The sequence below is a fragment of the Salvelinus namaycush genome, chromosome 21 (assembly GCF_016432855.1).
Source record: "Salvelinus namaycush isolate Seneca chromosome 21, SaNama_1.0, whole genome shotgun sequence".
Classification (NCBI taxonomy): domain Eukaryota; kingdom Metazoa; phylum Chordata; class Actinopteri; order Salmoniformes; family Salmonidae; genus Salvelinus; species Salvelinus namaycush.
In genome coordinates, this window is record NC_052327.1 from 26,120,185 (window position 1) to 26,144,738 (window position 24,554).

A 24,554-nucleotide genomic window follows, 5' to 3' on the forward strand; every position below is an offset into this window, starting at 1 on the left:
AATACGGTCAGTCACCACCAGTGTGGTGGTAATACGGTCAGGCCCCACCAGTGTGGTGGTAATACGGTCAGTCACCACCAGTGTGGTGGTAATACGGTCAGGCACCACCAGTGTGGTGGTAATACGGTCAGTCACCACCAGTGTGGTGGTAATACGGTCAGTCACCACCAGTGTGGTGTTAATATGGTCAGTCACCACCAGTGTGGTGGTAATATGGTCAGTCACCACTAGTGTGGTGGTAATATGGTCATGTATCAGCCCTAGGCACATGCTGTATTATATATTTATTCAACAGACCTATAATAGACCCTCTTTGAATCTGTGTGCCTCTTGTGTAGTTGTACTAAAATTCATCAAGATTTTCCAGATTGTTCAAACTGAAAAAAACTATTCTTTATGTCCCCCCCTGTTTATCTTAATAAACATAGGGAAATTATACATTATCACATCCTCTCATGAAAGGAAACAATTTTTGAACACAATTTTATTAACTTGTTTACATTTGATGCCAGGCAAGATACTTATTTGCCAGTCAATATACTTTTATAGAAAAAAGAAATCTAAAGAATATGTCACAGTTGCGTGTATAAGTGGCAGGGAAGTCAGGCGCAGGAGAGTCAAATAGAGTGTAGAATGGAGTTTTTTAATTATAGTCCCAGTAATCTGCTCCATAACACTCATAGGAAAACATAAAACAAATATGGGTACGATGACCCGTCGCACACCTATACACAATAAACACAACACTTGACAAATAACAATCTCTGACAAAGACATGAGGGGAAACAGAGGGTTAAATACACAATAGGTAATGGATGGGATTGAAAACAGGTGTGTGGGAAGACAAGACAAAACCAATGGAAAATGAAAAATGGATCGATGATGGCTAGAAGACCGGTGACGTCGACCGCCGAACACCGCCCGAACAAGGAGAGGCAACGACTTCGGCAGAAGTCGTGACAGAATATCACTTATTTTGCTGCACAATTTGAGTCATAAGGAAAATATACTTTGCTGCATTGTTTGTATTAGCACTGCATCTCTTCATTAAAGTATTTCATCTCATGTCTCATAACTTGAGGCACTTATACACTGAAGAAGCTTTTTAAGTTGTCCATTGTTATTAACTCCTATACAATAAAACCAGAGGAGGCTGGTGGGAGGAGCTATAGGGGGACGGGTTCATTGTGATGGCTGTTATAACTGGAACGGTATCACACACATGGAAACAACGTTTGACTCGGTTCCATTTATGCCATTCCAATGAGCCTGTCCTCCTATAACTCCTTACATCAGCCTCCTCTGAATAACTGATGACTCTACAAAGTAAATAATATAGAATGAATGCAGGTTCTCATCCTACCCTGATTCCACCCAGTACAAGCAGTTTGGTTGTCTGTTTCAGTGAGAAGTTTTCTGCTCCAAAAAGGCAAAGTCCACCACAGTTTTAAGTTTTCCATAATAATGATAAAGTACTTAAACACTCATACAGCTGAAATAATCTTCAGTTATATCGCCAGTGGCACAAGTCTCAGGAAGTGCACAATGAATTTACCTACAGTAGATTGTTTCAACAATAGCAAGTGAATTACAACACAATTATATAACATGTACACTTCCAGTGTAATATATTTACATAAAGCATAGAATGATAGTATGGAATGATGGCACTGTAATAACTGTTTTTCCAGACTTCAGACTGTGGTCCTAGAATGTGGAACTGCACCACCATCATCTCCTGAGGAACAACCAAATCCCTTCAATCCTCATGACTTACTTCACTACTCCTTCCACACACTGACATTCTCCACACATACCATCAAAAACCAGCTTCATTACAAATATAGCAGATCAAAAGTGGATTTCCCCTGAAAAGTCAACATGTTACTTTCCCACTTTGTCCTATCCATGCAATGATCTGACACAATGATTGTTGTGTCCTATCCATTCATCCTCCTAGCTGTGCTTACATGATTCAGAAGGCAACGCCACCAGGCCAAAATGTACTGTAAGGCAGTAAAATACTTTCCACCCCACTTCATCGTGTCTACAAATCCACAGTTCATGAGTAGTTGTCACTTACTTACACACAGGTTGGGTAATATTTGAGTTTAGTTCACTGACTTTATGTCAAGCTGTAGATGTCATCCCATTGTTAGTGATAGCATGTGACAGTCAGCAACCTTTTTGCATCGGTGTATTGCACCCTCTTTTACAGTGTATATTTTGATGTGTGTGTGTGGCATGATAATGGCTTTGTAATAGTGTGTTGACATTAGCATGACAGTATCAGTATTCCTTTGTGGTAGCGTTAGAAGGCGGTGCTGGCCATGCTGCCAGGGGAGAAGAGACGTGGCACTCCTTCCTGCAGAGATGTCTCAACGTGTCTGTGGGCCAACTTCCCCTCCTCACCTGGATGGAACACACATACACACTCCCATTATTCCCTCATACACTCTTTCCCACCCACAGGAACCCCACTCTCTGTGCCCCTGTATCCCTTGATCTCACTCAGTCCCCTATCAAACGTATACTTCTTATCCTTCTACTAACCAAGCACCAACAAAGCTTGTTTGGCAGCATCCCTCACGTCCTCCTTGTCCGATCGACAGAGATAGACCAGCTGGTCAATGCTCTCTTTGGCCTGCAGAACATAAAAAACAGACTGACTCCAGACACTAGGATACGCACAGTAAAAAAACAGATTGAAGATAGAGATTATTGAAGAGGTGTGACTAAGTGGTAAGACTGACCTTCAGACATGCAAGTGCTTTACAGCCACACACTCTCGTCTCCATGCTTTCATTCTCCAGAAGCTCCAGACAGCTTACCAGGGCCTGGGGTAAAATACACTATAATTTTCACAAACACTATATATACACAAAAGTATGTGGAGAACCCTTCAAATTAGTGGATTCGGCAATTTCAGCCACACCCGTTGCTGGCAGGTGTATAAAATCAAGCACACATACATGCAATCTCCATAGACAAACATTGGCAGTAGAATGGCCTTACTGAAAAGCTCAATGTCTTTCAACGTGGCACCGTAATAGGACTCCACCTGTCCAACAAGCTAGACCTGCCCCGGTCAACTGCAAATGCTGTTATCGTGAAGTGGAAACGTCTAGGAACAACGGCTCACCGACAAAGTGGGAGGCCACACAAGCTCACAGAACGAGACTGCCGAGTGCTGAAGTGCGTAGCGTGTAAAAATCATCTGTCCTCGGTTGCAACACTCACTACAGAGTTCCAAACTGCCTCTGGAAGCAACGTCAGCACAAGAACTGTTAGTCAGTAGCTTCATGAAATGGGTTTCCATGGCCGAGCAGCCGCACACAAGCCTAGGATCACAATGTGGGATACCAAGCGTTGGCTGGAGTGGTGTAAAGCTCGCTACAATTAGACTCTGGAGCAGTGGAAATGTATTCTCTGGAGTGATGAATCATGCTTCACCATCTGGCAGTCCGACGGACGAATCTGGGTTTTGCGGATCACAGGAGAAGGCTACCTGCCCCAATGCATAGTGCCAACTGTAAAGTTTGATGGAGGAGGAATAATGGTCTGGGGCTGTTTTTCATGGTTCAGGCCCCTTAGTTCCAGTGAAGGGAAATCTTAACACTACAGTATACAATTACATTCTAGACGATTCTGTGCTTCCAACTTTGTAGCAACAGTTTGGGGAAGGCCCTTTCCTGTTTCAGCATGACAATGCCCACGTTAACAAAGCGAGGTCCATACAGAAATGGTTTGTCGGGATTGGTGTGGAATAACTTTTCTGGCATGCACAGAGCCCTGACCGCAACCCATTCGAACATCATTGGGATGAATTGGAACGCCGAATGCGAGCCAGGCCTAATCGCCCAACATCAGCGACCAACCTCACTAATGCTCGTGGCTGAATGGAAGCAAGTCCCCGCAGAAATGTTCCAACATCTAGTGGAAAGTCTTTTCAGAAGAGTGGACGCTGTTATAGCAGCAAAGGGGGGGACCAACTCCACATTAATGCCCATGATTTTGGAATGAGATGTTCGACAAGCAGGTGTCCACATACTTTTGATCATGTAGTGTGAATCCACATTGGTGATCCTGTTATCTTCATAGAGTACACTTAAGAGGTGCATTTCAAAAGTTCTACAGTGAGTATGGCCTTAAATCAGGGTTTTAAAAATATTCTTGCACAGGGATCCCCTCCCAGGCAGACTGTCGATCCAGGGACCCCAATCATACGTTAGCAATTCTTGTCTTATCAGCTGAATGATAATGGCATGGAGAAGTAATCAACATTTTAAAATAAATAGATTGTTTTTCATTATTTTGACCTCCCTACATAACAACTGGAAGAGGAAGTGTTCACTCTAACATAGCTAGAAATGTAACTCCAAACACATTTTCGCTAAGAGCAGCTGATTAAACAAAAGGTTAGCCAAGTATTGGCAAAACTTAAAGACCAAGTCAAGAAAGCTTAAGAGCAGCCAGTGGCACTTGGTAGCCTATTCGCGGGAGCTTTTTTAAAGCCCATGTCAGATACTCCAGTGAGTGTAATTCGCTTAATTATTGACAACACAATATTAGGAGATGAGAAATAAAGTTGACATCATTAGAATATAAATATATATAGAATATATAGCAGATATACTCTTCTCTATTTTAGGTATGTCATTTGAAATGTGTGTAGTCTGTTGGTGCTAGCGATATTCATAAAAACATAATTTCCATTTGTTTAAAAAATAATACTTTCCCGCAGACCCCCTGCAGTGCCCCCGGTTGAATACCCCTGCCTTAAATGAATGTGTCTCTTGGTCTCACCCTCTCTCGATGGCGTGGTTGGTTGGATAGGCTCCGGAGCAGGGAGCTAGCTGAGGCAGACACCTTCCCCCGCGGGTCCCTGAGCAGCAGGCTGACAGCATGTATCCCCTCCCTCTTCAGGCTGCTCTCTGGTGGCCTCTTCAGGGCCTTCACCAGCACCTCCTGGTCTCCTGACTGCAGGCTCTGAACCAGCCAGACTGGGGGGGGGGGGGGGGTATACAGAGAAGCAGAGAAAGAGACAGGACAGGGTGTGTGTTGGGGGAGGAGAATGAAACAGAGAGAGAGAGAATAAGAATAAGGATGGGGTTTGGAAAAGAAAATAGGAAAAGACAATAGGATGAGATTATGTTATAGTGGGTGTGGTGAAAGAACAACAATGAGAGCAATCATCCATTTAAATGCTGTACATTCATCATGACTGACCATAGAGCCAAGTGGCTGTCTGTAACCTGGTAAGACACATTAACAAATTAATTAACACCAACTCCAAGCAATTAAGGAGCTCCATTCACTACCATAGTCAGTCTCCCAGACACTCACCCTCCTCTGCCAGTTCAGTGATGTGTGTGTCCAGCTCGCTCACTCCCTCTGCCTCCAGGTAGCTCCAGAACTGGAAGAGAGTCAGCATCTCTCTGGCTGCCTCGCCCCCACGCTTGGGCAGCCTCCTCTCCAGAATCCTCTCTACTAGACGCAAGAACACTAGACACAGCACAGAGAGACAGGGGTCCGACGTGACAGGATATCACTTTAACAGCTCTTCTCTAATGTGTGGGTCTGTGATAGCATATACGCCACTGGAATCAAAGCCAAGAGCATTGCATTGCAGATCACAAACTCCTCCTGAGGGAGAGTGTTTTAGACCATGTATCACTATGTTAAAATACACAGTGGCCAGTTTATTAGGTACACCCATCTAGTACTGGGTCGGACCCAGCTTTGCCTCTAGAACAGCCTGAATTCTTCAGGGCATGGAAACGTTGCCCAATTGGTATCAAGGGACCTAACATGTGCCAGAAAAACATTCCCCACACCATTACACCACCAGCCTGTACCGTTGATACCAGGCAGGATGGGACCATGAACTGCTGTTGCTTACGCCAAAATCCTGACTATGCAATGATGACCATACCATGCTCAAAGTCGCTTACGTCAACCATTTTGCCCATTATAATGTTCAATGCCTGTCTGCCTGCTTTATATGGCAAGTTACGGCCACGTGACTCACTATCTGTAGGAGAGAACCATTTTAGTGAAGGGGTGGTGTATCTAATGAACAGGCCACTAAGTAAGTAAGTAAGTAAGTAAGTAAGTAAGTACATACATACATACATACATACATACACACATACACACATACACACATACACACATACACACACACACACACACACACACACACACACACACACACACACACACACACACACACACACACACACACAGTTGAAGTCGGAAGCTGAAGCTTACATACACTTAGGTTGGAGTCATTAAAACTCTTTTTTCAACCACTCCACAAATTTCTTGTTAACAAACTATAGTTTTGGCAAGTCAGTTAAGACATCTACTTTGTGCATGACAAGTAATTTTTCCAACAATTGTTTACAGACAGATTATTTCACTGTATCTCAATTCCAGTGGGTCAGAAGTTTACATACACTAAGTTGACTGTGCCTTTAAACAGCTTGGAAAATTCCAGAAAATGATGTCATGGCTTTAGAAGCTTCTGATAGGCTAATTGACATCATTTGAGTCAATTGGAGGTGTACCTGTGGATGTATTTCAAGGCCTACCTTCAAACTCAGTGCCTCTTTGCTTGACATCATGGGAAAATCAAAAGAAATCAGCCAAGACCTCAGAAAAAAGTCTGGTTCATCCTTGGGAGAAATTTCCAAACCACTGAAGGTACCACGTTCATCTGTACAAACAATAGCACGCAAGTATAAACACCATGGGACCATGCAGCCGTCATACCACTCAGGAAGGAGACGCGTTCTGTCTCCTAGAGATGAACGCACTTTGGTGCGAAATGTGCAAATCAATCCCAGAACAACAGCAAGGCCCTTGTGAAGATGCTGGAGGAAACAGGTACAAAAGTATCTATATCCACAGTAAAACAAGTCCTATATCGACATAACCTGAAAGGCCACTCAGCAAGGAAGAAGCCACTGCTCCAAAACCGGCATAAAAAAGCCACACTACGGTTTGCATCTGCACATGGGGACAAAGATCGTACTTTTTGGAGAAATGTCCTCTGGTCTGATGAAACAAAAATAGAACCGTTTGGCCATAATGACCATCGTTATGTTTGGAGGAAAAAGTGGAGGCTTGCAAGCCGAAGAACACCATCCCAACCGTGAAGCACGGGGGTGGCAGCATCATGTTGTGGGGGTGATTTGCTGCAGGAGGCCTGGTGTACTTCACAAAATAGATGGCATCATGAGGAAAGAAAATTATGTGGATATATTGAAGCAACATCTCAAGACAGGAAGATAAAGCTTGGTCTCAAATGGGTCTTCCAAATGGACAATGACCCCAAACATACTTCCAAAGTTGTGGCAAAATGGCTTAAGGACAACAAAGTCAAGGTATTGGAGTGGCCATCACAAAGCCCCAACCACAATCCTATAGAAAATTTGTGGAAAGAACTTAAAAAGCGTGTGAGAGCAAGGAGGCCTACAAACCTGACCCAGTTACACCAGCTCTGTCAGGAGGAATGGGCCAAAATTCACCCAACTTATTGAGGGAAGCTTGTGGAAGGCTACAATTTTTCTTAATCCAAGTTAAACAATTTAAAGGCAATGCTACCAAATACTAATTGAGTGTCTGTAAACTTCTGACCCACTGGGAATGTGATGAAAGAAATAAAATCTAAAATAAATAATTCTCTACTATTATTCTGACATTTCACATTCTTAAAATAAAAGTGGTGATCCTAACTGACCTAAGACAGTGACATTTTACTTGGATTAAATGTCAGGAATTGCGAAAAACGGAGTTTAAATGTACTTGGCTAAGGTGTATGTAAACTTCCGACTTCAACTGTATATTTTTAAATATGTTTTATTGTTATATACACCAGATAGGTGCAGAGAAATGTGTTATTATACGCGATATTATCCATGATCGAGACACAACAACAGTATCACACCTGTGTCTGCCAGGCTGGCTCCTCTCTCGGGCAGTCTGTTGGTGTAAGCAGCGGCCAGTGTTGTGAGGAAAGCCTCTGTGGAGGTGCTGTACACACTGCCATTGTCTGTACACTGCTGCCATAGCAATGTTGCCCCTTGGCACTGTTCTAACTGGGGAACCACTACTCCAAGAGAGAGACAGAAGGAAAAGAAAACAAGTTAGAGATGATAGTAATTTAATCTACAATTAGAGTAGTTAACCTTATTCATTATATCCTTAGCTGTGTCAGTGAGTAAACTAGTATGCTGTTTTATTGTCCTCCTCTCAGTAGTAATGAACTCACCCTCATCTGCCTGAGTGGCTCCTTCAGGGGTCTCCTTGGCAACGTGTCTGATAAGCTCGAGGACGCGGGTCTCCCTGAGTAGGCGGTCCAGAGCATACATCTCCCCACAGCGCAGAGGCCCAAAGGTCCCCAGCCTCTGCACAGCACAAACCATTCGGCGTCACATAGCCAAAATTGATACAACAAATCAGAACATTTGGTAAGACCACAGATGACACTTTTTTTATATCATTATTACATTAGAACTGGGAGCTGTTGCTCTGTTTATCAATACTTTTGGCAGCGCAACACAAACACAAGATCTATGTATGAGATTTTAATTCTTCAACTAATTTGGTTTAGAGCCTCATACATAAGAGGAGGACCCCACTGGGTGCAAACTGGTTAAATCAACGTTGTTTCAGTGTAATTTGTCAACGTATTGCGATGTGGAATCTACGTGAAAAATACATTGGATATGAAAATAGTCAACATAAATTGTTTTGACGTTGAAATTTCAACCACAGGATTATGTCATTATGGTAACCACATTTTAACATAGACAAACCTTGTATAAAAACGGTTGAATTTGTACCTATAAAACAACAGATTTGCAACGTTATATCCTTTATCAGAAAAAATATATATAGGCTGGGCAGCACCTCCTACTGGAGAATTGATCTATCAGCAGCTACCAGTTGGTCTCCCATCCAAGGTTTAATTAAGCCCTGCTTGGTTATTTGTCACTAACTATTACCAATATGCTATCGTGATCATGATTGTTGAGAGATCTCCACTTAAATAGATTTTATCTAAGTAATTTCAAAGGGTATCAAAGTCATTCCAAAAGGGTAAGTTTAACAGAGCAAATTAAATGTGACCATACTTTATCTATCAACCATGCCATTTAGGTCTACATAGCATTTGCAATGTCATCAGCAGCAATTGTTTTAATTCAAACCAGAATTTAACTAAAAATATACAAAATAGGCTTGGGTTTCAATCGCTAGTTAATTTAATTCCAGTTTGTCTAAAAATTCAAACAGAATAAATTGGATTCACATCTCAACCAAAAATGTAAGTTGAAGAATGACTACATCAAACCAAAATATATTTAAAGTTTGATTTGATTTAGTCTTATTCCATAACTTAGATTTTTGGTTGAGATGGAGATGTGAATCAAACATATGAATTATATTTTTGTAGACAAACTGGAATTAATGCCAGACTAAGTCAGTGGCAAAGATGTACAGTGCTTTCAGAAAGTATTCAGACCCCTTGACTTTTACACATTTTGATAAAATGGATTAAAAAAATATATATTTCTTCTTCTCAATCTACACACAATACCCAATAATTGTCAAAGCAAAACAAGTTAAAACACTTTTGCGAATTTATAACAAATAAAATTTTTTTTTTTTTTACTTCACATAAGTATTCAGACCTTTTACTCAGTACTTTGTTGAAGCACCTTTGGCAACGACTACAGCCTCGAGTCTTCTTGGGTATGACACTACAAGCTTGGCACACCTGTATTTGGGGAGTTTCTCCCATTCTTCTCTGCAGATCCTCTCAAGCTCTGTCAGGTTGGATGGGGAGCATCACTGCCCAGCTATTTTCAGTTCTCTCCAGAGATGTTTGATCGTGTTCAAGTCCGGGTTCTGGCAGGGCCACTCAAAGACATTCAGAGACTTGTCCCGAAGCCACTCCTGCGTTGTCTTGGCTGTGTGCTTAGGGTCGTTGTTCTGTTGGAAGGTGAACCTTCACCCCAGTCAGAGGTGCTGAGCGCTCTGGAGCAGGTTTTCGTCAAGGATCTCTGTACTTTGCGCCGTTCATCTTTTCCTCGATCCTGACTAGTCTCCCAGTCCCTGCCACTGAAAAACATTCCCACAGCATGATGCTGCCACCGCCACCATGCTTCACCGTAGGAATGGTGCCAGGTTTCCTCCAGACGTGATGCTTGGCTTTCAGGCCAAAGAGTTCAATCTTGGTTTCATCAGACCAGAGAATCTTGTTTCTCATGGTCTGAGAGTGCCTTTTGGCAAACTCCAAGCGGGCTGTCATGTGCCTTTTACTGAAGAGTGGCTTCTGTCTGGCCACTCTACCATAGGCATGATTGGTGGAATGCTGCGGAGATGGTTGTACTTCTGGAAGGTTCTCCCAACTCCAGAGAAACTCTGGAGCTCTGTCAGAGTAACCATCGGGTTCTTGGTCACTTTTCTGTCCAAGGCCCTTCTCCCAAGAATGCTTAGTTTGGCCGGGTGGCCAGCTCAAGGAAGAGTCCTGTTGGTTCCAAACTTCTTCCATTTAAGAATGATGGGGGCCATTGTGTTTTTGGGGACCTACAATGCTGCAGAAATGTTTTGGTACCCTTCCCCAGATCTGTGCCTCAACACAAACCTTTCTCGGAGCTCTACGGAAAATTCCTTCAAGCTCATGGCTTGGTTTTTGCTCTGACATGCACTGTCAATGGTGGGACCTTATATACCCAGGTGTGTGTGCCTTTCCAAATCATGTCCAATCAATTGAATTTACCACAGGTGGACTCCAATCAAGTTGTAGAAAGATCAAGGAATATTAATGGAAACAGGATGCACCTGAGCTCAATTTCGAGTCTCATAGCAAAGGGTCTGAATACTTATGTAAATAAGGTATCTTTTTTAAATTTGTAATATATTTGCAAAATTTCTACAAAACGGTTTTTCGTTTTGTCATTACGGGGTATTGTGTGTAGATTGAGAAGTAAAAAAAATAATATTTCAACAATTTTAGAATAAGGCTGTAACGTAACAAAATGTGGAAAAAGGGTAGGGGTCTGAATACTTTTTGAATGCACCATCTTCTGCTTGGATAGTTCCATCTCCTTCAAATGTTGATATTTGGTTGCATTGACAACCAAACACAATTAAATATCACTTTTGAAATACAATAACTAATCTATTAACTTTGACAAGTTAACAAATTATATGTTGGATTCATGTCTCTAACTCAACCAAAAATAAAAATGTAAGAATGGGATTAAGTGGCTCAGATGGAACTATCCAAGCAGTAGCTACGTTCATCTCCTTTAAATGTTGATATGTGGTAGTGTTGTCATATTTCTTTCAATACAACTTATAATATATAATATAATACAATAAATAGCATAAAGTTAAGGCCATCTTACAAACTAATATAACTTTAGCCTTAAAATCAAATCAAATCTTATTGGCCACATACACGGGATTAGCAGATGTTATTGCGGGTGTAGCAAAATGCTTGTATGAATAACATCCATGGCCACATTGAGGTTACTGTAACTATACATTTCTTCTTATGTAATTGTGCAGTGTCTTCAGAAAGCATTCATACCCCTTGACTTGTGTTACAGCCTGAATTCAAAATCAATCAAAAAAACAAAACACACAATACCCCATAATGACCAAGTGAAAACATGTTTTTAGAAATGTTTGCAAAATCATACATGTTAGAATCATCTTTGGCAGCGATCACAGCTGTGAGTCCTTCTGGGTAAGAGATTTGCACACCTGGATTGCACAATATTTGCACATGATTCTTTTCAAAACCCTTCAAGCCCTGTCAAGTTGGTTGTTGATCATTGCCAGACAGCTATTTTCAAGTCTTGCCATAGATTTTCAAGACGATTTAAGTCCAAACTGTAACTAGGCCATTCAATGTCGTCCTGGTAAGCAACTCCAGTGTATATTTGGCCTTACGTTTTAGGTTATTGTCCTGTCTCCCAGAGTCTGTTGGAAAGCAAACAACCAGATTTTCCTCTAGGATTTTGCCTGTGCTTAGCTCTATTCCGTTTCTTTTTTTCCTAAAGAACTCCCTAGTCCTTGTCGATGACAAGCTTAGCCATAGCATGATTCAGCCACTACCATGCTTAAAAATATGAAGAGTCGTACTCCGTGATGTGTTGTGTTTGTCCCAAAATGAATTTCTTTGCCACATTTTTGCATATTTACTTTAGTGCCTCTTTGCAAACAGGATGCATGTTTTATAATATTTGTATTCTGTACAGGCTTCCTTCTTTTCACTGTGTCATTTAAGTTAGTATTGTGGAGTAACTAAAATGTTGTTGATCCAGCCTCAGTTCTCTCTTATCATAGCCATTCAACTCTGTACCAAATGTACACTGTTTTAAAGTGTTGAAATCACTGAGCGGTTTCCTTCCTCTCTGCAACTGAGTTATTAAATTCACATTGAATGGTATAACTTCACCATGCTCAAAGGGATATTCAATGTCTGCTTTTATTATTTTTACCCATCTACCAATAGGTGCGCTTCTTTGCGAGGCATTGGAAAACCTCCCTGGTTTTTGTGGTTGAATATGTGTTTGAAATTCACTGCTTGACTGAGGGACCTTACAGATAATTGTATGTATAGTATGTCTTCACAATTTCTGTAATAATCTATACAGCATCTCGAACGGCATTTATCATCACTTGCACAATGTACTTTTAATTTAATTAAACTGCAATCCAGGGCCCGGTTTCCCAAAAGCATCTTAAGGCTAAGTTCATCGTTGGAACCTTTGTAGGAGCATCATTAAATCTCTGAGCTGTTTCCCAAAACTATTGTTAAAGTTGCACTTGAAAACGCTTGTTATTTACGGATTGCCTCAGACCACTGGTAGGACAGCTAACAGAAGATCTCCGGGAAAACAGACTCTCTGTGAGCGCTAATAACTTCAAAACAAAGTTGATTACAAATAGACTAAAGTTGCCAATGTTTTTGCAATTGTTACAGAGGATAATGCTTCAAATAAAAACAGAGATGACTACATTAAAAGCTCAATACGGTAGGCCTATAGACTACATGTCTATATATTTCAAATCATATTGACTACGGTCTATAATTTGACTCAATATATTTAAATGATGTGTAACATGTTCGCAATGATGTGCGCCTCAATATTTGCAGCCATAGTTATAATATCTCTCTAGAAGCTGATCAGTTGTCAGTATTGTGGAATAATACTAATGTTAAGGTAAGATTTGAATGGAGAAAGCTGATCCAAGAGCAGCGCTGTTTTTCTTTTTGATCCTCCTAGTATCAATACATGCATGCGTCAACGGCGCACATAGTGAGCGTTCTCTCTGCATGGTGTTTTGGGAATTGCAGGAACAATGCATTGTTAAAACCCTCGTAAGCCTTTAAAATCCTGGGCTATCGGGAAACTGGGCCCAGGTCATTTGGTTGTGCTATTAGATGAAGCACAGTGATATCACATTAATCTGCTGTATAAATAAACGTAATATCTGACATTGTATTCCAATTTGAACTTTGCTGTGTTTTTGGTTGAAAGCGCAATGATAGACACTAAACCAAAAATCTGAAAAAAAATCCCTAGAAATGTTGTTGTGCTTTCAGTTGGTTGAAAGCATAGTGATAATACATGAGTAATTCAACTAACTTTGGCTGTCTTTTTGAGTGGGTGAATATACTGTAGGTTGTAATGTTATTGCTCAACCAAATATTACCCAATTATCCACTATGAAATGCCATGGTGTGCACAGTGAGACCATGGTGTGTTTGCAGTGGTGGGAAAAGTACCCAATTGTCATACGTGCGTAAAAGTAAAGATCAGTCTCCAGTCTTCAGTCTCCATCTCCACTAACCGAAGTTAATTATATGGATATTTTTTCTATTAATAATGAGCAAGTATCAAAAGTTAAAATGGAAGTATAAATCATTTGAAATTCTTATATTAAGCAAACCAGACGGCAGAATTATATATATCTTTTTTTAATTTACGGATAGCCAGAGGCACAATTTATAAACAAAGCATTCGTGTTTAGTGAGTCCACCAGATCAGAGGCAGTAGGGATGACATCTTGATAAGTGCGTGAATTGGACCATTTTCCTGACCTACTAAGCATTCAAAACAGTACTTTTAGGTGTCAGAGAAAATGTATGGAGTAAAAAGTACATTATTTTCTTGAGCAATGTTGTGAAATAAAACTACAAGTTGTCAAAAATATTAAAGTACAGATACTCCAAAAAACTACTGAACTTCTTTCAGCTAGGGGGCAGAATTTTTATGTTTGGAAAAATAACGTTCCCAAGGTAAACGGACTATTTCTCAGGTCCAGATATTAGAATATGCATATAATTGACAGATTAGGATAGAAAACTCTAAAGTTTCCAAAACTGTCAAAATATTGTCTGTGAGTATAACAGAACTGATTTTGCAGGCGAAAACCTGAGGAAATCCAACCCGGAAGTGCCTTTTATTTGGAAAAATCCCTGTTCCGTTGCCTGCCCCTCCTCCATTTAAAGGGGTATCAACCAGATTCATTTTCCAATAGCTTCCTCAGGCTGTGACCAGGCTTTAGATATAGTTTCAAGCTTTTATTTTGAAAAATGAGCGAGATTTTTCAAAACGCGTCAGGTGTCCTTTGATTAGTTCCTGCGCGCGAGAGATGTAGCTCGACATTTTCTTTCTCTGTAGTATTGAATAGGTTACCGTCCGGTTGAAATATTATCGATTATGTATGTTAAAAACAACCTGAGGATTGATTATAAAAAACGTTTGACATGTTTCTACGAACATTACGGATACCTTTTGGAATTTTCGTCTGCCTTTCAGGACCGGAACGAGTCTGTGGTTTTCTGAACATAACGCGCAAAACAAATGGCGGTTTTTGGTTATAAAACTAATCTTTATCGAACAAAAATAATATTTATTGTGTAACTGGGAGTCTCGTGAGTGCAAACATCCGAAGATTATCAAAGGTAAGCGATTAATTTAATTGCTTTTCTGACCAAGCTAATTTGGGGCTAGCTGATTGATAAACTCACAAACGCTTGGATTGCTTTCGCTGTAAAGCATATTTTCAAAATCTGACACGATAGGTGGATTAACAACAAGCTAAGCTGTGTTTTGGTATATTTCACTTGTGATTTCATGATTCTAAATATTTTTTGTATTTTTTTGGAATTTGGCGCTCTGCAATTCAGCGGTTGTTTACGAAAATGATCCCGCTAAAGGGATCCGTGCGGCAAGAATTAAGTACTTTACACCACTGGTATTTGTTACAAATATATCATGATCCTTACCAGAAGTTGGGCGCTGCAATTCTTCAGATGAACCAGTAGAGCGTGGTCTAGAGCCTGGCAGCCAGTGCTCACAGGTCCAAAGGAGGGGGACTCCCAGCATCTCTTCTCACAGTCTTCATCTCCCCCTGCACTCTCCTCTGACGGCCTGCGGGGGGCACTGTGGTGCTCACTAAACACAACATCCACACAGGAGCACAAATAGAGTATGAGCATTTTTTATCTATTTAACCTATATTTAACTAGGCAAGTCAGTTAAGAACAAATTCTTATTTACAATGACGGCCTACCCCGGACGACGGTGGGCCAATTGTGCGCCGCCCTATGGGACTCACAATCACAGCCGGCAGTGACACCTCTTGCACTGAGATGCAGTGCCTTTGACTACTGCGCCACTCGGGAGCCCAAAGAGGGTGGATAAATGGGTAAAAACTCTGCCTTCTGGGCCGGGCCCGGAAAGAAAATCAAGTGCTCTATAGGCCTACCGCTGGCCAATCAGATGGCTCAGATTACAGTGTCTGCAGTAATGTAGCAGGCGTAAAAAAAAACTACAGCAAAGTAGATACTGTGAGATTTCAAAACATTTAAAACTATGACTAGAGAGAGACTTTCAACAAATACAGCAAAGAGCTTCTGTTTTTATGAGCAAGTTCTTGTTTAAAGTTCTTACTCAGCACTGTCAACACTTTTTATTCAACACTTTTGTAAGTCATAAAAATGCACCTTCTTCCTTCTTCTACTTGCGCTACCAGCACTGCAGTTGTAATGAATGAGTAGGAAAGTGTATCGATAGGCTTGCATTGTTATTATTAGCGGCTTGGGTCTTTTTATAGAGGAATTTCACTTTCTCTGTTCATAGGAGTAACAACACGAATTTGTGCATGAGGCAGAAATAATGAAGTGCGACTCGAGTTGTGCCATCAGCTGGAGGACGGTGTCTCTTTTTGGTAAGTGTCAGTGAAGGAAAGGGAGCGTGGAGGGACATTGAGAGGCGGACCCTCAGCCTGCTGTTCTCTCCCTCTGCTGAGACTGACAATCAGATGCAGGCACCATCAGCCCAGTAAAATAAAAATAAAATAATAAAAATAAAGTGAACTGGAAGGAATGTGAAATAATAATGCACCAAATTATTTTATCTTCCAATGAGGAAATGCTACCAAAAATAATTAACTGAAACGTGTTAAATGATGGAGTCACCCATGATTCACCAAACTATATTTTGAAAGAGGAAGGAAAGTACTTTAAGCATATGTTTTAGTTACAGTCTCCTCCATCTCCACTAACCGAAGTTAAAACATTTTTTTTCTATTAACAATGTAAAATTAACAGCTGTACAGAAAGATACATGTGAAGGCCAAATTATAGAGGAGGAACTTGATGATGCAATTAAAGCCTTTAAGTCCAGGAAAAGTCCAGGGCTTGAAGGCATACCAGTTGAGGTATACCAAACCTTTTTTAATGTACTCAGAGGACCGTTATTAGCATGTTTTAACCAGTCCGATAAAAATGGTAGACTATCAGATACTCAACAAAAAGGTCTGATTTCATTGTTACTGAAACAGGACCCAAGTGGAAAATATAACAAGATACAAGTCTCCAATTTTTGAAATGGACTAACTCTTCAGTGTTGTGATGCAAAAATTCAAGCAAAATGCACAGCCCATAGAATTTAAAAAAGGTATTGTCGGATATTATTCATCCTAATTAGACAGTTTTTTTTTACATGGACGATACATTGGAGATAATATAAGACAAGTACTGGAAACAATAGAACACAATAAAAAATCTGGGAAACCAGGCCTGGTATTCATAGCAGACTTTGAAAAGGCTTTAGATAAAGTACTACTGGAATTTGTATATAAATGCCTGGAATATTTCAATTTTGGAGAATCTCTTATACAAATGGGTTAAAGTTATGTATAGTAACTCTAAATATATATATATATATATATATATATATATATATATATATATATATATATATATATATATATATATATATATATATATATACACTGCTCAAAATAATAAAGGGAACACTTAAACAACACAATGTAACTCCAAGTCAATCACACTTCTGTGAAATCAAACTGTCCACTTAGGAAGCAACACTGATTGACAATAAATTTCACATGCTGTTGTGCAAATGGAATAGACAAAAGGTGGAAATTATAGGCAATTAGCAAGACACCCCCAATAAAGGAATGGTTCTGCAGGTGGTGACCACAGACCACTTCTCAGTTCCTATGCTTCCTGGCTGATGTTTTGGTCACTTTTGAGTGCTGGCGGTGCTTTCACTCTAGTGGTAGCATGAGACGGAGTCTACAACCCACACAAGTGGCTCAGGTAGTGCAGTTCATCCAGGATGGCACATCAATGCGAGCTGTGGCAAAAAGGTTTGCTGTGTCTGTCAGCGTAGTGTCCAGAGCATGGAGGCGCTACCAGGAGACAGGCCAGTACATCAGGAGACGTGGAGGAGAACGTAGGAGGGCAACAACCCAGCAGCAGGACCGCTACCTCCGCCTTTGTGCAAGGAGGTGCACTGCCAGAGCCCTGCAAAATGACCTCCAGCAGGCCACAAATGTGCATGTGTCAGCATATGGTCTCACAAGGGGTCTGAGGATCTCATCTCGGTACCTAATGGCAGTCAGGCTACCTCTGGCGAGCACATGGAGGGCTGTGCGGCCACATCTTGGTGTTCTCTGGCAAATGCCAAACGTCCTGCACGGTGTTGGGCTGTAAGCACAACCCCCACCTGTGGACGTCGAGCCCTCATACCACCCTCATGGAGTCTGTTTCTGACCGTTTGAGCAGACACATGCACATTTGTTGGGGTTGTGCTTACAGCCCAACACCGTGCAGGACGTTTGGCATTTGCCAGAGAACACCAAGATTGGCAAATTCGCCACTGGCGCCCTGTGCTCTTCACAGATGAAAGCAGGTTCACACTGAGCACATGTGTCAGACGTGACAGAGTCTGGAGACGCCGTGGAGAACGTTCTGCTGCCTGCAACATCCTCCAGCATGACCGGTTTGGCGGTGGGTCAGTCATGGTGTGGGGTGGCATTTCTTTGTGGCGCCGCACAGCCCTCCATGTGCTCGCCAGAGGTAGCCTGACTGCCATTAGGTACCGAGATGAGATCCTCAGACCCCTTGTGAGACCATATGCTGACACATGCACATTTGTGGCCTGCTGGAGGTCATTTTGCAGGGCTCTGGCAGTGCACCTCCTTGCACAAAGGCGGAGGTAGCGGTCCTGCTGCTGGGTTGTTGCCCTCCTACGGCCTCCTCCACGTCTCCTGATGTACTGGCCTGTCTCCTGGTAGCGCCTCCATGCTCTGGACACTACGCTGACAGACACAGCAAACCTTTTTGCCACAGCTCACATTGATGTGCCATCCTGGATGAACTGCACTACCTGAGCCACTTGTGTGGGTTGTAGACTCCGTCTCATGCTACCACTAGAGTGAAAGCACCGCCAGCACTCAAAAGTGACCAAAACATCAGCCAGGAAGCATAGGAACTGAGAAGTGGTCTGTGGTCACCACCTGCAGAACCATTCCTTTATTGGGGGTGTCTTGCTAATTGCCTATAATTTCCACCTTTTGTCTATTCCATTTGCACAACAGCATGTGAAATTTATTGTCAATCAGTGTTGCTTCCTAAGTGGACAGTTTGATTTCACAGAAGTGTGATTGACTTGGAGTTACATTGTGTTGTTTAAGTGTTCCCTTTATTTTTTTGAGCAGTGTATATATAGTACCAGTGTATGTATGTATGTATGTATGTATGTATGTACAGTTGAAGTCAGAAGTTTACATACACCTTAGCCAAATTTTTCAAAATTCTTCAAAATTCCTGACATTTAATCAGAGTAAAAATTCCCATGTCTTAGGTCAGTGAGGACCATCACATTTAAAAAATGTGAAATGTCAGAATAATAGTAGAGAGATTGATTTATTTCAGCTTTTATTTCTTTCATCACATTCCCAGTGGGTCAGAAGTTTACATTCAATCAATTAGTATTTGGTAGCATGGCCTTTAAATTGTTTAACTTGGGTCAAACGTTTCGGGTAGCCTTCCACAAGCTTCCCACAATAAGTTGGGCGAATTTTGGTCCATTCCTCCTGACAGAGATGGTGTAACTGAGTCAGGTTTGTAGGCCTCCTTACTCGCACACGCTTTTTCAGTTCTGTCCACAACTTTTCTATAGGATTGAGGTCACGGCTTTGTGATGGCCACTCCAATACCTTGACTTTGTTGTCCTCAAGCCATTTTGCCACAACTTTGGAAGTATGCTTGGGGTCATTGTCCATTTGGAAGACCCATTTGCGACCAAGCTTTAACTTCCTGACTAATGTCTTGAGATGTTGCTTCAATATATCCACATAATTTTCTTTCCTCATGATGCCATCTATTTTGTGAAGTGCACCAGTCCCTCCTGCAGCAAAGCACCCCCACAACATGATGCTGCCACCCCCGTGCTTCACGGTTGGGATGGTGTTCTTTGACTTGCAAGCATCCCCCTTTTTCCTCCAAACATAACGATGGTCATTATGGCCAAACAGTTCTATTTTTGTTTCATCAGACCAGAGGACATTTCTCCAAAAAGTATGATCTTTGTCCATGTGCAGATGCAAACCGTAGTGTGGCTTTTTTATGGCGGTTTTGGAGCAGTGGCTTCTTCCTTGCTGAGTGGCCTTTCAGGTTATGTCGATATAGGACTTGTTTTACTGTGGATATAGATACTTTTGTACCTGTTTCCTCCAGCATCTTCACAAGGTCCTTGCTGTTGTTCTGGGATTGATTTGCACTTTTCGCACCAAAATACGTTCATCTCTAGGAGACAGAACGCGTCTCCTTCCTGAGTGGTATGACGGCTGCATGGTCCCATGGTGTTTATACTTGCGTGCTATTGTTTGTACAGATGAACGTAGTACCTTCAGGCGTTTGAAAATTGCTCCCAAGGATGAACCAGACTTGTGGAGGTCTACAATTTTTTTTGGCTGATTTCTTTTGATTTTCCCGTGATGTCAAGCAAAGAGGCACTGAGTTTGAAGGTAGGCCTTGAAATACATCCACGGGTACATCTCCAATTGACTCAAATAATGTCAATTAGCCTATCAGAAGCTTCTAAAGCCATGACATACATTTCTGGAATTTTCCAAGCTGTTTAAAGGCACAGTCAACTTAGTGTCTGTAAACTTCTGACCCACTGGAATTGTGATACAGTGAATTATAAATGGAATAATCTGTCTGTAAACAATTGTTGGAAAAATTACTTGTGTCATGCACAAAGTAGATGTCCTAACCGACTTGCCAAAACTATAGTTTGTTAACAAGAAATTTGTGGAGTGGTTGAAAAACAAGATTTAAATGACTCCAACCTAAGTGTACGTAAACTTCCGACTTCAACTGCATGTATGTATGTATGTATGTATGTATGTGTGTGTGTGTGTGTGTGTGTGTGTGTGTGTGTGTGTGTGTGTGTGTGTGTGTGTGTGCGTGCATATGTATGTGGGAGAGACAATCATTAGATCATTTGTTTTGGTAGCAAAAATATCACAACGTCAACAGTGAAGAAGCGACTCCGGGATGCTGGCCTTCTAGGCAGAGCTGTCCAGTGTCTGTGTTCTTTTCCCCATCTTAATCTTTTCTTATTATTGGCCAGTCTGAGAAGGCTTTTTCTTTGCAACTCTGCCGAGAAGGCCAGCATCCCAGAGTCGCCTCTTCACTGTTGACGTTGAGACTGGTGTTTTGCGGGTACTATTCAATGAAGCTGCCAGTTGAGGACTTGTGAGGCGTCTGTTTCTCAAACTAGACATTAATGTACCTGTCCTCTTGTGCACAGGGGCCTCCCATTCCTCTTTCTATTCTGGTTGGAGACAGTTTGCGCTGTTCTGTGAAGGAAGTAGTACTATTCCATGCAATTTCTCACATGGAATAGCCTTCATTTCTCAGAACAAGAATAGACTGACGAATTTTAGAATAAAGTATTTTGTTTCTGGCCATTTTGAGCCTGTAATCGAAACCACAAATGCTGATGCTCTAGATACTCAACTAGTCTAAAGGCCAGTTTTATTGCTTCTTTAAATCAGAACAGTTTTTAGCTGTGCGAACATAATTGCAAAAGGGTTTTCGAATGATCAATTAGCCTTTTAAAATTATAAACTTGGATTAGCTAACACAACGTGCCATTGGAACACAGGAGTGATGGTTGCTGATAATGGGCCTCTGTACGCCTATGTAGATATTCCTTTAAAAAAACTGCTGTTTCCAGCTACAATAAGCATTTACAACATTAACAATGTCTACACTGTACTTCTGATCAATTTGATGTTATTTTAAATGAAAATAAAGGAAATTTCGAAGTGACCCCCAACTTTTGAACGATAGTGTATATAAACTCATTATAAAAAGAAATGTCCCTTTTTCAGGACCCACCTGTGGAACGGTTGTTAAGACACTAACAGCTTACAGACGGTAGGCAATTAAGGTCACAGTTATGAAACCTTAGGACACTAGAGAGGCATTTCTACGGACTCTGAAAAACACAAAAAGAAAGAGGCCCAGGGTCCCTGCTCATCTGCGTGAACGTGCCTTAGGCATGCTGCAAGGAGGCATGAGGACTGCAGATGCAGCCAGGGCAATACAATGCAATGTCTGTACTGTGAGAAGCATAAGACAGCGCAACAGGGAGACAGGACGGACAGCTGATCGTCCTCGCAGTGGCAGACCACGTGTAACAACACCTGCACGGGATCGGTACATCTGAATATCACACCTGCGGGACAGGTACAGGATGGCAACAACTGCCCGAGTTACACAAGGGACGCACAATCTCTCCATCAGTGCTCAGACTGTCCGCAATAGGCTGACAGAGGCTGGACTGAGGGCTTGTAGGCCTGTTGTAAGGCAGGTCCTCACCAGACATCACCGGCAACAACGTCACCTACGGGCACAAACCCACCGTCGCTGAACCAGAGAGGACTCGCAAAAAGTGCTCTTCACTGACGAGTCGCGGTTTTGTCTCACCAGGGGTGATGGTCGGATTTGCGTTTATCGTCGAAGGAATGAGCGTTACACCGAGGTCTGTACTCTGGAGCGGGATCGATTTGGAGGTGAAGGATCCATCATGGTCTGGGGCGGTGAGTATCAACGGACTGAGCTTGTTGTCATTGCAGGCAATCGCAACGCTGTGCGTTACAGGGAAGACATCCTCCTCCCTCATATGGTACCCTTCCTGCAGGCTCATCCTGACATGACCCTCCAGCATGACAATGCCACTGGCCATACTGCTCGTTCTGTGCATGATTTCCTGCAACACAGGAATGTCAGTGTTCTGCCATGGTCAGAGAAGAGCCCGGATCTCAATCCCATTGAGCACGTCTGGGACCTGTTGGATCGGAGGGTGAGGGCTAGGGCCATTCCCCCCAGAAATGTCCGGGAACTTGCAGGTGCCTTGGTAGAAGAGTGGGGTAACATCTCAAAGCAAGAACTGGCAAATCTGGTGCAGTCAATGAGGAGGAGATGCACTGCAGTACTTAATGCAGCTGGTGGCCACACCAGATACTGACTGTTACTTTTGATTTTGACCCCCCCTTTGTTCAGGGACGCATTATTCCATTTCTGTTAGTCACATGTCTGTGGAACTTGTTCAGTTTATGTCTCAGTTGTTGAATCTTATGTTCATACAAATATTTACACATGTTAAGTATGCTGAAAATAAACGCAGTTGACAGTGAGGACATTTCTTTTTTGCTGAGTTTAGTATGTATAAGCTGTGTAATTGTCTGCACCTAATTGGAGTAAACTAACGGACAACACTTGCCATCCTCATTGCTACAGTACTATTTTTAATAGGTTAATGCTGCATAGGTTAACGTTCTTTAAGTCCTGTTAAAAAAATGATCTGAGTGATTGAGTCAAAATGCAAGCTGCAATCTAAGTGATCTTGACTCAAAATGTTTGTGACCACGAATGTGAAGAGTATGAAGGAATTTGAATATATATACACTGCTCAAAAAAATAAAGGGAACACAAAAAATAACACATCCTAGATCTGAATGAATGAAATATTCTTATTAAATACTTTTTTCTTTACATAGTTGAATGTGCTGACAACAAAATCACACAAAAATTATCAATGGAAATCAAACTTATCAACCCATGGAGGTCTGGATTTGGAGTCACACTCAAAATTAAAGTGGAAAACCACACTACAGGCTGATCCAACTTTGATGTAATGTCCTTAAAACAAGTCAAAATGAGGCTCAGTAGTGTGTGTGGCCTCCACGTGCCTGTATGACCTCCCTACAACGCCTGGGCATGCTCCTGATGAGGTGGCGGATGGTCTCCTGAGGGATCTCCTCCCAGACCTGGACTAAAGCATCCGCCAACTCCTGGACAGTCTGTGGTGCAACGTGGCGTTGGTGGATGGAGCGAGACATGATGTCCCAGATGTGCTCAATTGGATTCAGGTCTGGGGAACGGGCGGGCCAGTCCATAGCATCAATGCCTTCCTCTTGCAGGAACTGCTGACACACTCCAGCCACATGAGGTCTAGCATTGTCTTGCATTAGGAGGAACCCAGGGCCAACCGCACCAGCATATGGTCTCACAAGGGGTCTGAGGATCTCATCTCGGTACCTAATGGCAGTCAGGCTACCTCTGGCGAGCACATGGAGGGCTGTGCGGCCCCCCAAAGAAATGCCACCCCACACCATGACTGACCCACCGCCAAACCGGTCATGCTGGAGGATGTTGCAGGCAGCAGAACGTTCTCCACGGCGTCTCCAGACTCTGTCGCGTCTGTCACATGTGCTCAGTGTGAACCTGCTTTCATCTGTGAAGTGCACAGGGCGCCAGTGGCGAATTTGCCAATCTTGGTGTTCTCTGGCAAATGCCAAACGTCCTGCACGGTGTTGGGCTGTAAGCACAACCCCCACCTGTGGACGTCGGGCCCTCATACCACCCTCATGGAGTCTGTTTCTGACCGTTTGAGCAGACACATGCACATTTGTGGCCTGCTGGAGGTCATTTTGCAGGGCTCTGGCAGTGCTCCTCCTAATCCTCCTTGCACAAAGGCGGAGGTAGCGGTCCTGCTGCTGGGTTGTTGCCCTCCTCCACGTCTCCTGATGTACTGGCCTGTCTCCTGGTAGCGCCTCCATGCTCTGGACACTACGCTGACAGACACAGCAAACCTTCTTGCCACAGCTCGCATTGATGTGCCATC

The 24,554-nt window shown here is 42.2% G+C and overlaps 1 protein-coding gene across 6 annotated transcripts in view; it reads right to left on the reverse strand.

Moving 5' to 3' along the window:
• Nucleotides 1-864: 864 nt before the first annotated feature.
• The window catches only part of LOC120066248 (rho family-interacting cell polarization regulator 1-like), a 106,667-nt gene continuing 82,977 nt past the window's right edge, over nt 865-24,554 (reverse strand). For 5 of the 6 annotated variants that reach the window (XM_039017492.1, XM_039017491.1, XM_039017493.1 and 2 more), the window contains exons 15-22: nt 15,323-15,491; nt 8,279-8,414; nt 7,955-8,116; nt 5,347-5,505; nt 4,807-5,003; nt 2,754-2,837; nt 2,554-2,644; nt 865-2,412 (exon numbers count right to left, since the gene is read on the reverse strand). In XM_039017492.1, coding sequence (XP_038873420.1) covers nt 2,312-2,412; nt 2,554-2,644; nt 2,754-2,837; nt 4,807-5,003; nt 5,347-5,505; nt 7,955-8,116; nt 8,279-8,414; nt 15,323-15,491 — 1,099 coding nt within the window. In that variant the 3' untranslated portion in view covers nt 865-2,311. The remainder of the gene's footprint in view (nt 2,413-2,553; nt 2,645-2,753; nt 2,838-4,806; nt 5,004-5,346; nt 5,506-7,954; nt 8,117-8,278; nt 8,415-15,322; nt 15,492-24,554) is intronic. The other variant, XM_039017495.1, reaches the window with a different exon arrangement.